Genomic DNA, 15,169 nt, shown 5'->3' on the forward strand with positions numbered 1-15,169 from the left:
AATAGATCATTTTTGTCAATCGTGTTGCTCAAATCCTTAACTATATTCGATGATTTTTCTACTTCTCTTTTTGTTCTATCAATATTTGCTTCGTACATGTTGAAGTTATATTAAAAGTTGCAAAATATTTTAATTATAATGATTATAACTTCATAATAGCTTGACCTTTTGCATTAGGATACATTCTTCTTTTATCTTTACTAATGCTGTTAGACTTAAAGTCTATTTGCTTTATTTTGTAGAAAGTTCTTGTGGTGTATATTTGTTCATCCTTTACTTTGAATGTTTATATACCTGAAAATGTATCTTCTTTCAGCAGCATATGGTGAAAAATTTTTCCAAATTTTAGGATCATTGTCTTTGATTGATTACAGACCATGACACTACAACATAACAACATACCATTGCAATTTGAAATATAACAGTGGCTTTTAATGATGGTACCACCTCATTACATTACGGTATTTCCTTATACCATGCCCCTACTGACAGAATTAGTGTCTACTGACCAACAGAAATAGTGTGAGATAACTTAAAAAAACAGAAATTTGTAATGTAAAACTCATTATCATGCATTTTTAATAAGTAAATTATCTGTGAAATTATACAAATATATATATCATATTTTCTGGTCAAATTAAAAATCACAATATGCAGGTTTGAGTCCCAGGAAAGCAGGTAATGTACATTCTTTTTTTATTTTCCACTTTTTTGTGTCCATCCATCGCAGATAATTACTCCAGAAGACTGAATAAATGAAAAAAGTCACCTTTATCAACAAGTAAGTTACAATGACAGCTAGTTCAACAAATAGCATGCAAGTAACCTTATTGCAAAGTAGACCTATATCATGCAATTTATTTTTAGCCAACATTTTAAATACACAAATGCTAAAGAAGTAAAATTAACTAGAGAAAAGAATTTTAAAATAACACTGCAAGAAATTTTTAAGTGAAAAATTTCAGTATCGTTTATATCTTGATCATGTCTATTATAAATTCTGAAAAATATAATTCTGAAAAATATTCTTCAATATATTTTTATTATATATAGCTATATGACTGTCACTACTTAATATGTATTCATCTATGCATTCTCTCTCTCTCTCTTCCTCCCCCCCACCAACCCCCCATCCTTAAAATATTTGGAACTCACTCATGTCCTTTGCAGGGACATGGATGAAGCTGGAAGCCATCATTCTCAGCAAACACACACAGGAACATAAAACCAAACACTGCATGTTCTCACTTATAAGTGGGAGTTGAATAAAGAAAACACATGGAAACAGGGAGGGGAACATCACACACCAGAACCTGTCAGGGGTTGGGGGCAAGGGGAGGAAGAGCATTGGGACTAATACCTAACGCACATGGGGCTTAAACCCTAGATGATGGGTTGAAAGGTGCAGCAAACCACCATGGCACATGTATACCTATGTAACAAACCTGCACAGTCTGCACACGTATCCCAGTACTTCAAGTAAATTAAATTTTAAAAAATGAAAGAAACTTACAGTGATATCATGGCATCTCTGTTGTCCAGACTACCCTTTAGGTTCACTCTCACTTTCAGGTTGCCTGCATATTAAAAATAAAAATAATATTATACTTTCTTCAGGATGATTTTACAAACCTCTGTATTATCTATGAGTCTTGAAACAGTTCTGAATTTTTATTTAAGAACTGGGTTCACCCATTATTTGAAAATACCCTATCACTAAGAACATCTCTGCCCTGGTAATCAAGACTAATAATGCACATCTTTGCATCACTGAATATGAAAAAAAGCACAGTGATATATGTTTACCTGAAAATAAACTTAGATCACTTTTATATTCATAATATTATTGGTTAAGTATCTTTAAACTCTTTTGCCATTCGTTTTCAACCCTATTAATTTCTATTCATTTTACTAGCTATGTTTTCTTCCCTAAAGATATTTGATATCAGTTTTTCCACAATAGTTATCCAATATAAGAAAACCACTTTAGCATACTTAAGTATTGACTGTTATGACTAGTTTAGGTGCTGTATATTATTTCAGCAATTTCAAATCAACTTTTAAAATATATTCCCTCCTCATTTACATTGCCATATTATTTTAAGTATTTTAACGAAATTCAATTCATTTCAAGTAAAATGAAGGACATAGTTATATAACTCCTAGGCAGAAATCATTTTATAGCATTTTCCTTGAAAATAAATAATCTAGTTTTAATGTTTACTTGTATTCTTGTAGCATATATTCAGATATTTTTATTTTTAATAAAAAGTTATTTGTTTTATATTTTCTGTAGAATAGATGTGGCTATTATCTAGATTTTATCTTTTATTACATATTAATTTTTAATCTTTTTCTACTTCTAACTGCTTGTGTTTCCATTTACATTACTACCAAAAAAAAGCTAAATTACTTTCCTGGGTTTTCCTATTACGTTTCATTAAAATAGGATAAAAATTCACTAAGATATATAAATATTACAAAGTTATTTAAGTATTATTAAGTTAAAATACATATTTAACAAGATCAAATAATAAAAGAAAGTAGATAAATTTAAAGATAAACTTTAAGGGACAGCTAAACTTTAACTAATCTTGCCCCTAAAAAGTCCAGATTCTTATACAATTAAAATTGCAACTTTTTTAAGTTTAAAAAATTAATATTCAATTTATTAAAGTTATAAATAAAAGGAAAAACCTAGTTTGTCCTTTCACTTTTAATTTCAGCTTAAATAACTTATTATTTTAATTATAGATCTAGAAAATTTAGCAATCACTTCTAAAAGGTTCTAATCAATTTTGGTCTCATTTATGAACTTAAACTCCTTTAAACTTTTCATATTGCATTATTCATCACATGTAATATATTTGCTTAACTTCCTAAGTATAATTGGTTGACAAACCTTCTTTTTTTTTTATTATACTTTAAGTTCTAGGGTACATGTGCACAACATGCAGGTTTGTTACATATGTATACATGTGCCATGTTGGTGTGCTGCACCCATTAACTCGTCATTTACATTAGGTACATCTCCTAATGCTATCCTTCCCCCCCTTCCCACAATAGGACCTGGTGTGTGATGATCCCCTTCCTGTGTCCAAGTGATCTGATTGTTCAAGTCCCACCTATGAGTGAGAATATGCAGTATTTGGTTTTCTGTACTTGGCATAGTTTGCTGAGAATGATGGTTTCCAGCTGTATCCATGTCCCTACAGGACACAAACTCATCCGGTTTTATGGGTGCATAGTATTCCATGGTGTATATGTGCCACATTTTCTTAATCCAGTCTGTCACTGATGGACATTTGGGTTGATTCCAAGTCTTTGCTATTGTGAATAGTGCCAAAATAAACATACGGCCTGTGTGTGCATGTGTCTTTATAGCAGCATGACTTATAATCCTTTGGGTATATCCCCAGTAGTGGGATGGCTGGGTCAAATGGTATTTCTAGTTCTGGATCCTTGAGGAATCGCCACACTGTTTTCTACAATGGTTGAACTAGTGTATAGTCTCACCAACAGTGTAAAAGTGTTCCTATTTCTCCACATCCTCTCCAGCATCTGTTGTTTCCTGACTTTTTAATGATTGCCATTCTAACTGGTGTGAGATGGTATCTCATTGTGGTTTTGATTTGCATTTCTCTGATGGCCAGTGATGATGAGCATTTTTTCATGTGTCTGTTGGCTGTATGAATGTCTTCTTTTGAGAACTGTCTGTTCATATCCTTTGCCCACTTTTTGATGGGGTTGTTTGTTTTTTTCTTGTAAACTTCATTGCGTTGTTTATAGGTTCTAGATATTAGCCCTTTGTCAGATGAGTAGATTGCAAACATTTTCTCCCATTCTGTAGGTTGCCTCTTCATTCTGATGATAGTTTCTTTTGCTGTGCAGAAGCTCTTTAGTTTAATTAAATCCCATTTGTGAATTTTGGCTTTTGTTGCCATTGCTTTTGGAGTTTTAGACATGAAGTCCTTGCCCATGCCTATGTCCTGAATGGTATTACCTAGGTTTTCTTCTAGGGTTTTTATGGTTTTAGGTCTAACATTTAAGTCTGTAATCCATCTGAAATTAATTTTCATGTAAAGAGGAAGGAAAGGATCAAGTTTCAGCTTTCTACTTATGGCTAGTCAATTTTCCCAGCACCATTTATTAAATAGGGAATCCTTTCCCCATCTCTTGTTTTTGTCAGCTTTGTCAAAGATCAGATGGCTATAGATGTGTGGTATTATTTCTGAGGGCTCTGTTTTGTTCCATTGGTCTATATCTGTTTTGGTACCAGTATCATGTTGTTTTGGTTACTGTAGCCTTGTAATATAGTTTGAAGTCAGGTAGCGTGATGCCTCCAGCTTTGTTCTTTTGACTTAGGATTGTCTTGGCAATGCGGGGTCTTTTTTGGTCCCATATGAACTTTAAAGCAGTTTTTTCCAATTCTGTGAGGAAAGGCATTGGTAGCTTAATGGGGATGGCTTTGAATCTATAAATTACCTTGGGCAGTATGGCCATTTTCACGATATTGATTCTTCCTATCCATGAGCATGCAATGTTCTTCCATTTGTTTGCATCATCTTTTATTTCACTGAGCAGTGGTTTGTAGTTCTCCTTGAAGACGTCCTTTACATCCCTTGTAAGTTGCATTCCTAGGTATTTTATTCTCTTTGAGGCTATTGTGAATGGGAGTTCATTCATGATTTGGCTCTCTGTTTGTCTGTTACTGGTGTATAAGAATACTTGTGATTTTTGCACATTGATTTTGTATCCTGAGACTTTGCTGAAGTTGCTTATCAGCTTAAGGAGGTTTTGGGCTGATACAATGGGGTTTTCTAAATATACAATCATGTCATCTGCAAACAGGGACAATTTGACTTCTTCTTTTCCTAACTGAATACCCTTGATCTCTTTCTCTTTCCTGATTGCCCTAGCGAGAACTTCTAACACTATGTTGAATAGGAGTGGTGAGAGAGGGCATCCCTGTCTTCTGCCAGGTTTCAAAGGGAATGCTTCCAGTTTTTGCACATTCAGTATGATATTGGCTGTGGGTTTGTCATAAATAACTCTTATTATTTTGAGATACGTTCTACCAATACAAATTTATTGAGAGTTTTTAGCATGAAGGGCATCTATTGAGATAATCGTGTGGTTTTTGTCTTTGGTTCTGTTTATATGCTGGATTACGTTTATTGATTTGCATATATTGAACCAGCCTTGCATCCCACGGATGAAGCCCCCTTGATCATGGTGGATAAGCTTTTTGATGTGCTGCTGGATTCAGTTTGCCAGTATTTTATAGAGGGTTTTTGCATCGATGTTCATCAGGGATATTGGTCTAAAATTCTCTTTTTTGGTTACACCTCTATCAGGCTTTGGTATCAGGATGATGTTAGCTGCATAAAATGAGTTAGGGAGAATTCCCTCTTTTTCTATTGATTGGAATAGTTTCAGAAGGAATGGTACCAGCTCCTCCTTGTATCTCTGGTAGAATTCAGCTGTGAATCTGTCTGGTCCTGGACTTTGTTTGGTTGGTAGGCTATTAATTATTGCCTCAATTTCAGAGCCTGCTATTGGTCTGTTCAGGGATTCAACTTCTTCCTGGTTTAGTCTTGGGAGAGTGTAAGTGTCCAGGAAATTATCCATTTCTTCTAGGTTTTGTAGTTCATTTGTGTAGAGGTGTTTATAGTATTCTCTGATGGTAGTTTGTATTTCTGTGGGGTCGGTCGTGATATCCCCTTTATCATTTTTTATTGCATCTATTTGATTCTTCTCTCTTTTCTTCTTTATTAGTCTTGCTAGTGATCTATCAATTTTGTTGATCCTTTCAAAAAACCAGCTCCTGGATTCATTGATTTTTTGGACGTTTTTTGTGGCTCTATCTCCTTCAGTTCTGCTCTGATCTTAGTTATTTCTTGCCTTCTGCTAGCTTTTGAATGTGTTTGCTCTTGCTTCTCTAGTTCTTTTAATTGCGATGTTAGAGTGTCAATTTTAGATCTTTCCTGCTTTCTCTTGTGGGCATTTAGTGCTATAAATTTCCCTCTACACACTGCTTTAAATGTGTCCCAGAGATTCTGGTATGTTGTATCTTTGTTCTCATTGGTTTCAAAGAACATCTTTATTTCTGCCTTCATTTCGTTATGTACCCACTAGTCATTCAGGAGCAGGTTGTTCAGTTTCCATGTAGTTGAGCAGTTTTGATTGAGTTTTTTAGTCCTGAGTTCTAGTTTGATTGCACTGTGGTCTGAGAGACAGTTTGTTATAATTTCTATTCTTGTACATTTGCTGAGGACTGTTTTACTTCCAACGATGTGGTCAATTTTGGAATAAGTGTGATGTGGTGCTGAGAAGAATGTATATTCTGTTGATTTGGAGTGGAGAGTTCTGTAGATGTGTATTAGCTCTGCTTGGTGCAGAGTTGAGTTCAATTCCTGGATACCCTTGTTAACTTTCTGTCTCGTTGATCTGTCTAATGTTGACAGTGGGGTGTTGAAGTCTCCCATTATTATTGTATGGGAGTCTAAGTCTCTTTGTAAGTCTCTAAGGACTTTCTTTATGAATCTGGGTGCTCCTGCATTGGGTGTGTATATATTTAGGATAGTTAGCTCTTCCTGATGATTTAATCCCTTTACCATTATGTAATGGCCTTCTTTATCTCTTTTGATCTTTGATGGTTTAAAGTCTGTTTTATTAGACACTAGCATTGCAACCCCTGCTTTTTTTTTTGTTTTCCATTTGCTTGGTAGATCTTCCTCCATCCCTTTATTTTGAGCCTATGTGTGTCTCTGCATAATCTTCCTCCATCCCTTTATTTTGAGCCTATGTGTGTCTCTGCATGTGAGGTGGGTCTCCTGAATACAGCAAACTGATGGGTCTTGACTCTTTATCCAGTTTGCCAGTCTGTGTCTTTTAACTGGACCTTTTAGTCCATTTACATTTAAGGTTAATATTGTTATGTATGAACTTGATCCTGTCATTATGATATTAGCTGGATATTTTGCTCACTAGTTGATGCAGTTTCTTCCTAGCATCAATGGACTTTACATTTTGACATGTTTTTTCAATGGCTGGTACCAGTTGTTCCTTTCCATGTTTAGTGCTTCCTACAGGGTCTCTTGTAGGGCAGGCCTGGTGGTGACAACATCTCTCAGCATTTGCTTGTCTCTAAGGGGTTTTATTTCTCCTTCACTTATGAAACTTAGTTTGTCTGGATATGAAATTCTGGGTTGAAAATTCTTTTCTTTAAGAATGTTGAATATTGGCCCCCACTCTCTTCTGGCTTGGAGAGTTTCTGCCGAGAGATCTGCTGTTAGTCTGATGGGCTTCCCTTTGTGTGTTACCCGACCTTTCTCTCTGGCTGCCCTTAATATTTTTTCCTTCATTTCAACTTTGGTGAATCTGACAATTATGTGTCTTGGAGTTGCTCTTCTTGAGGAGTATCTTTGTGGCGTTCTCTGTATTTCCTCAATTTGAATGTTTGCCTGCTTTACTAGGTTGGGGAAGTTCTCCTGGATGATATCCTGAAGAGTACTTTCCAACTTGGTTCCATTTTCCCCGTCACTTTCAGACACACCAATCAGATGTAGATTTGGTCTTTTCACATAATCCCATACTTCTTGGAGGCTTTGTTCATTTCTTTTTACTCTTTTTTCTCCACACTTCTCTTCTCTCTTCATTTCATTCATTTGATCTTCAATTGCTGATACTCTTTCTTCCAGTTGATCTAGTCGGTTACTGAAGCTTGTGCATTTGTCACGTACTTCTCGTGTTATGGTTTTCATCTCTATCAGTTCTTTTAAGATCTTCTATGCATTGATTATTCCAGTTATCCATTCATCCATTCTTTTTTCAAGGTTTTTAGTTTTTTGCACTGGTTACAGAGTTCCTCCTTTAGCTCTCAGAAGTTTGATCGACTGAAGCCTTCTTCCTCAACTTGTCAAAGTTATTCTCTGTCCAGCTTTGTTCTGTTGCTGGCGATGAGCTGCATTCCTTTGGAGGGGGAGATGCACTCTGATTTTTTGAATTTCCAGTTTTTCTGCACTGCTTTTTCCCCATCTTTGTGGTTTTATCTGCCTTTAGTATTTGATGATGGTGACATACTGATGGGGTTTTGGTGTGGGTGTCCTTTCTGTTTGTTAGTTTTCCTTCTAACAGTCAGGACCCTCAGCTGTAGGTCTGTTGGAGTTTGCTTGAGTTCCACTCCAGACCCTGTTTGCCTGGGTATCAGCAGCAGAGGCTGCCGAAGATAGAATATTACTGAACAGTGAGTGTTGCTGTCTGATTCTTGCTCTGGAAGCTTCGTCTCAGGGTGTACCCCGCCGTGTGAGGTGTGGGGTGTCAGTCTGCACCTAGTGGGGGATGTCTCCCAGTTAGGCTACTCAGGGTTCAGGGACCCACTTGAGCAAGCAGTCTGTCCTTTCTCAGATCTCAGCCTCTGTGCTGGGAGATCCACTGCTCTCTTCAAAGCTATCAGACAGGGGCATTGACCTCTGCTGAGGTTTCCGCTGCTTTTCGTTTAGTTATGCCCTGTTCCCAGAGGAGGAGTCTACAGAGACAGACCGGCCTCCTTGAGCTGCGGTGGGCTCCACCCAGTTCGAGCTCCCCAGGGGCTTTGTTTACCTACTTAAGCCTCAGCAATGGCGGGCACCACTCCCCCAGCCTCGCTGTCGCCTTGCAGTTAGATCTCTGACTGCTGTGCTAGCAATGAGAGAGGCTCCAAGGGTGTGGGACCCTCCAGGCCAGGTGTGGGATATAATCTCCTGGTGTGCCATTTGCTAAGACCCTTGGTAAAGTGCAGTATTAGAGTGGGAGTTACCCGATTTTCCAGATGTTGTGTGTCTCAGTTTCCCTTGGCTATGAAAAGGGATTCCCTTCCCACTTGGGCTTCCCAGGTGAGGCAATGCCTCACCCTGCTTCAATTCTCGCTGGTCAGGCTGCACATGTCCGACATGCCCCAGTGTGATGAACCCAGTACCTCAGTTGAAAATGCAGAAATCATCTGTCTTCTGTGTTGCTCACACCGGGAGCTGGAGGCTGGAGCTCTTCCTATTTGGCCATCTTGGGCACGCCCCCAAAATTGCAATTATTATATATGTATATATGTATGTATATGTGTGTTTGTGTGTGTGTGTGTGTGTGTGTGTATAATTTTTTCTTTTTTGAGTCTCAGTCTCTCTTTGTTGCCTTGGCTGGAGTCCAGTGGCACAATCTTGGCTCACTGAAGCCTCTGCCTCCCAGGCTCAAGTGATCCTCCTGCCTCAGCCTCCCGAGCAGCTGGGATTATAGATGCATGACACCACGCCTGGCTAATTTTTGTATTTTTTTGTAGAGATGGGATTTCACTGTGTTGCCTAGGCTGGTCTTGAACTCCTGGCTTTAAGTGATCCACTCGCCTTAGCCTCAGAAAGTGTTGGGATAACAGGTGTGAGCCACCACCGCTGGCCATTAGTTATTCATATATGAGTTATTAAATTCTCATATAAAGACAATAACTGAATTTGAATTCTTACTCATTACATCTACCACATTGCTATTTATTGACTATGTTCATAAATTATACAAATAACAAATCTTAAATATGAAATCAATGTACTCATCGGTTGAATAGTCCTCAGTTCTCCATTTTTTCCTTTGGAAATGAACTTTCACCATTATAGCAATCAGTACACAGAAAATAATAAAGAAAGGAATGAATAAGAAAAGTGGCCATCTCATTGGTTTGGAATAGTAAACGTTCTCCATGTGGCGCCTTTCTAGGAAAGAAAGAAATCTAAGATTTGAAAGCAAGCACCAGAAATATAGTAAAGATATTTCTGTATTTTACTAAGTCTAGCAGAATAGAACCTTTGAACAATTTAATAATTTTAAAATTAACATATTTTATATGAAATAGATAGCTTGAAAACATAAGTGCCCAAAGTGACTCTTGTAACTCTTTTTAAAATGGATAGCTATATATCATGGGCTAATATTTTGTTGAGGATTTTTATATCTCTATTCATGAAGAATATTGTTTTGTGATTTTCTTCTTTGTTGAGTTCCTTGTTTGAATTTGGCATCAGGATTATGTTTTCCTCATACAATGAGTTGACAGGAACTTCCCCACTACTGTTTTCTGAAAATAATATTGCTTTCTTTCAAGAATTTGGTTTGGTTCACCTGTGAAACCATCTATGCCTACAATTTTTTGTTGTTGTTATTTATTTATTTATTTTTTGATGGTGATTTAAAAAATAATCCCACAGATTAAGAAGAAGTGTGGTTTCTGACTTTTTGTTTATGCCCTTTGGTTTATAATCCAAATAGTCCTTTTCACATCTGACTACCTTTATCAGCCTGTTTCTTGCCTGTAGTTTATTGTGGACCAATGAACATATATGCTACCTTGATCACTTTCAATCTGAGCTAATATAATTCCTTTGAATTTCTCATGTATCAAATAAAACCACAATCCATTAAACAAAGGCCACACTCACAAATCTCTTTGACATATGCCTTTCTCTGTTGGATCCTGTGAGGCTGTTATGAAATTACCAGTTTAAAACTCTTAGTAGCCTTATTGTTTGAAAGTTTTTATGATGCATTTACATAAAATACTTAGAAGGCCTTTTGTATGGATGAAAGAATCTCTAAGAGATATCAACTTAGGTTTTCCTGAGATTTTAACAGAGGTGTTTACAGTCAAAGGCCTTGCTTAATTTTGATTTGATATAAAATTTTATTGCTCTAATCTCAAATTTGGCCTTTCATTGTTTCTTACTTTAAGAAACTTGCGGAGAATGAAAATTAGTTTTACTTTCAAACCGATAAAATCCTTGCATGGACCAATGTCCTAGAAAGTCTCATTAATGTTTTTTTCCAGTCATTTCATAGTAGGCATGAGTTCAATTTTCCACATTACCAAAGGCAGCAGTGATGCCTAACAATTTACCACTTCATAATAATGGTTTCACTTTCTGCAACGTGTTTTTAAACTGTCCTTGAATTGCTCACCAACTTCAACATGTACTAAGACTTCAGTAGTTTCCTGCCTTTCTATCTTTCATGCACTATCCAATTTCAAAGTTAAAGCCACATTTTAGATTTCTATTACACAACATAGCAGTAGCTAAATTTTTTAAATTATTTATTGTCGTGTAAGAAATTACCTCAATGCTTAGTAACTTAAAACATTCTATTTTGCTCACAATTTTGTTGGTTATGAATTTGAGGAGGGCTTATTAGATGGTTGTATTTTTGTTTCTGAGTGCAATCAAATTTCAGATATTGCTGATAATTTTCAAGAAGTGAATGAGAGAATGAGATTTCCAGGAATGAGAGAAGTAAGGATTCCAAAATACCTAGATAGGGGGTCTGTAGGAAGACCACGAGAGTCCTAGAATGTTAGTTCTTCACATTTTGTTGATCAATCATACCACTAAAATCAATCCGGAAAGGAGTGGTCTCCACTGCTCATTGGGAAATGGCATGTGTGTGCATGAATAGAAACAATTAATTGCAGCCAATGAGAAGATAAGCTAATTGTTGCTAGTAAAATGGAAATAGCTTGAATTACATTAATTACAAAGTTTTAAACTTACTAATCTATTACTATATAACATAAAATATAATATTTCCAGATACTGGAATTAATGTGGAAACTACCTATGACTCAAAATTAGAAAAATGGCCCTAATTGTGTGTACATTTAGATTTTTATGTCAAAGAAATCTCTTGGCCCTAAGTATCATTGGATATGCCAGTTAACTTCTTGCTTTCTCTAAAATTCATCTAGGCTTTTCCTCTGCTTTGATCAATATCACAGGGAGCCACACTGCCTGAGTTCCTTGATCTGCTGTCTTCCAGTCAGTTTTTATCACTGGGAATCACTGAGTAAAATTTGGAGGATTCGAAGAGTAAAAATAGCTCTGATATTACTCCCCCTTCCTCACCAGCATCACCAACAGTGACTGTATATTCTCTATACCTCCAGTTCATGTTGGACAGTAACTCTCCCTGTGGTTCCAATCCTGCTATATATCCCTGACCAGAGTTATATATCATGCTAAATAGCCCAGATTCTGATTCTAGTAATACCACCTCTTTTTATTGTCCCTCCAACCCTAAAAAGTGGTAGTCATTTTCTGGGTTGCCTCACCTTTCTCTGATTATCATCTCATCTATGCAATTACCAGATGCCTTACATTGCATTCTTTCTGTTTGAAAGACTAAAGTGATTTCTATCTTTATGCCTGGGTTCTGACTGATATATCATATTTATAACACATGCTACATATGTTGTAATATATTACTCTCTGGAAGTGGAAGTAAAACATACATATTGGTATGCAGTTTAATGTCCAAACATAGTCTAGATATAAATTGGTAGACAAAATATTATGTTATTAAATTTAATAAATTCAAATTATGTTTTAATTATATTTTCAATTTATTATTAATACTTACCAGGGAGCCTGGCTGGTACAGCTACAAGTGGAAAATTGCCACTGTCAATACTCCCACCAGGCGATGTATCTGATTGAACTGAGCAATCTGGAGGTAAATATGAAGCACTACAGTGACAGTGCTTTTTGTTATTGCATACCTAAAAGAAGGAGAAATATCACCTTATAAGATAAGCAACTAGATTTATATGTGTTCAAGTAGAATTATAAAATAATATGTATGTCAGATAAGGCCAATTTTCCTATATGTTGTGTGTGGTGAGTGTGTGTATGTGTGTGTAGCAATGCATTTAGTTTCCTAAAATTAGACTCAATGATTTCTATTTTCACCTCATAGTACGCTACTTACGCCTCTATGATTGCATTTGTCTGTAGTACAATCGTAACCCAAGTATGAAGAACTCACACATCTTTGATTCTTGCAAACCTAAAAAGGATGAGCAAAAATAAATTAATTGACATGCCATCTAGAGTTGCCATTTAATTAAAAGCATTCCATACCATACCATATTACCATGGACTAATTCTTAGCAACAAGAATTAGAATACTAACAATGAATAGTTAATGTATTGAGCTACTATCTTTCCAGCACTAGATGAGACACTGATTACCTAGGAGTAAACAAAACAATAACAGCTTCTTCCCTGCTTAGATTGGGATAGCAGGTACAAATATGAAATGAGTAAAACACAAATAAGCATGTAATAAGTGCTGTAATGAAAACATTGATTTATGAAAGCGTAAAATACAGGAAATGTGTCAAATATTTGAGAACAGTAAAACCTTCTCATTGAGCCCTGATGATAGATCAGAATTAATTGGTATAGAAGTAAAAGACAGAGTATTATAAAAAAGAAATAATATTTAAAATGATTCTGCCTTGGAAGAATATATTGAATCTTTGAGAAATCTAAAGGGCAGTGTGGCCATTCAGTCGTTCATTAAATACATATTTGAGTCCTACAAATGTACCTGGCCCCAAGAAGGCATCAGTGAACAACACGAATCTCATCTTGTTCATATCATAACAAAGAGAGAGAAACAAACAAAACACTTGATATTATATGACAGGAGATATTTAATGGCATGATTGTGTAGAATCTTATACTCTTCATGAGCAAGTTGGCCAAATACAGCAATTTGCTGTATTTACATATTGGAAGAGGGAAAGCTGATAAAAGTAGGTTTTGGAAAAGAGAATGGAAAGGGCAATAGCCTGAAGATACAAAGTTAGAATGTCATTGCTGTGGTCCACAAAAATGATAACCATACAGTGAAACTGAGTGGCAATGAGGATAGAAACCAGTAGATGTATTTGAGATAGAAAGTTTAAACCAGCTGAGCTGGAGTAATATACGTAGTAAAAAGAGATGGATGAATGACACCAAGGATTCTGACTTGTTTAATTCTCTTGCTGGTAGTTAAATCAAGTGAGATAAGGAAAGTTAAGCATAAAGACAAAGGTTTAGTAATTGTTTTCAGAGATCACTTTCGACCTATATCAAATAATACTATGTTTCAAAAGAACAAAAAATGTTTGATGAACTCATACAAACACCCAAAGCGACTAATGGTAAGCCCAAGAACATGTAATTGGAAATATTTTTTATTTTAAAAGTTTGCTAAAGAATATTGGCAATATTTTGGGAGATTTTTTCTCTTATAATATAGGATCATAACACATTAACTTTTAAAGTCAGAGAGTTAATCTGTTCACGTAGTTTTTGCCCAATATTATTGAGTATGAAAAAATACATTTTTGTGTTGGAGAGTTATGGCAATGCATACCTCTGTTTAAGATTTACAGGGAGGCCGGGCGCGGTGGCTCAAGCCTGTAATCTCAGCACTTTGGGAGGCCGAGACGGGTGGATCACGAGGTCAGGAGATCCAGACCATCCTGGCTAACACGGGGAAACCCCGTCTCTACTAAAAAAAAAATAATAAAAACTAGCTGGGCGAGGTGGCGGGCGCCTGTAGTCCCAGCTACTTGGGAGGCTGAGGCAGGAGAATGGCGTGAACCTTGGGGGCGGAGCTTGCAGTGAGCTGAGATCCGACCACTGCACTCCAGCCTGGGCGGCAGAGCCAGACTCCGTGTCAAAAAAAAAAAAAAAAAAAAAAAAAAAAAGATTTACAGGGAAATGGACTAATGATGAATAGATGGCCAGGTTATCTTGGATGGCTGTGGTACTAGCATAAAAAGTACTAGCTCTGGATACTGTATACAGATTAGTGCTACTGTAGTTATAAATCTATTCTGTTAGCATGCTTCCTTCACACCTAACTACAATTTAAATAGAAAAGTTAGATATATAATTTGCAGAGCTATTGTCCAGAAAAAAGTAAACCTAATTCTCAGAACCATTAAATATATTAATTGTCTAGAGAAACAAAAGTTGAGGAAGGGTTGTTGGTATTACTGGTACCCTTTTTGTGCAATGAAGTGTTGTTGTGGTTTTTTGTTTTTGTCTGTTTGGTTTTTGTTTGTTTGTTTGTTTTTGCTTTAACATGCCTGTGGCAGAGTGCTTAACTTCAGTTGCATCATGCAGGAAGTTTCGCTAGGGAAAAATAGCATCCAAATTAAGAAACTAGCTAAAAAAAATTAAAAATATTTATAACCATATAGCAATAGTAATATTAGATAAAAAATACAATTCTTTTTTATTCTTCACCAAACTCTCTAAAACAGATTTATTTTTGTTTTGAGATAAGACTCATAATGCAGCCTCTTTTATTGTCATTA

At 36.1% G+C, this 15,169-nt stretch overlaps 1 protein-coding gene across 4 annotated transcripts in view; it reads right to left on the reverse strand.

Annotated features, from left to right (window-relative positions):
• Nucleotides 1-410: 410 nt before the first annotated feature.
• The window catches only part of ADAM2 (ADAM metallopeptidase domain 2), a 122,626-nt gene continuing 107,867 nt past the window's right edge, over nt 411-15,169 (reverse strand). For all 4 annotated transcript variants that reach the window (XM_077943531.1, XM_077943529.1, XM_077943530.1 and 1 more), the window contains 5 exons: nt 12,778-12,855; nt 12,430-12,568; nt 9,578-9,737; nt 1,514-1,577; nt 411-747 (listed from right to left, as the gene is read on the reverse strand). In XM_077943531.1, the coding sequence (XP_077799657.1) occupies nt 1,544-1,577; nt 9,578-9,737; nt 12,430-12,568; nt 12,778-12,855 (411 nt within the window). In that variant the 3' untranslated portion in view covers nt 411-747; nt 1,514-1,543. The remainder of the gene's footprint in view (nt 748-1,513; nt 1,578-9,577; nt 9,738-12,429; nt 12,569-12,777; nt 12,856-15,169) is intronic.

Source organism: Macaca mulatta, chromosome 8 (assembly GCF_049350105.2).
Source record: "Macaca mulatta isolate MMU2019108-1 chromosome 8, T2T-MMU8v2.0, whole genome shotgun sequence".
Classification (NCBI taxonomy): Eukaryota; Metazoa; Chordata; class Mammalia; order Primates; family Cercopithecidae; genus Macaca; species Macaca mulatta.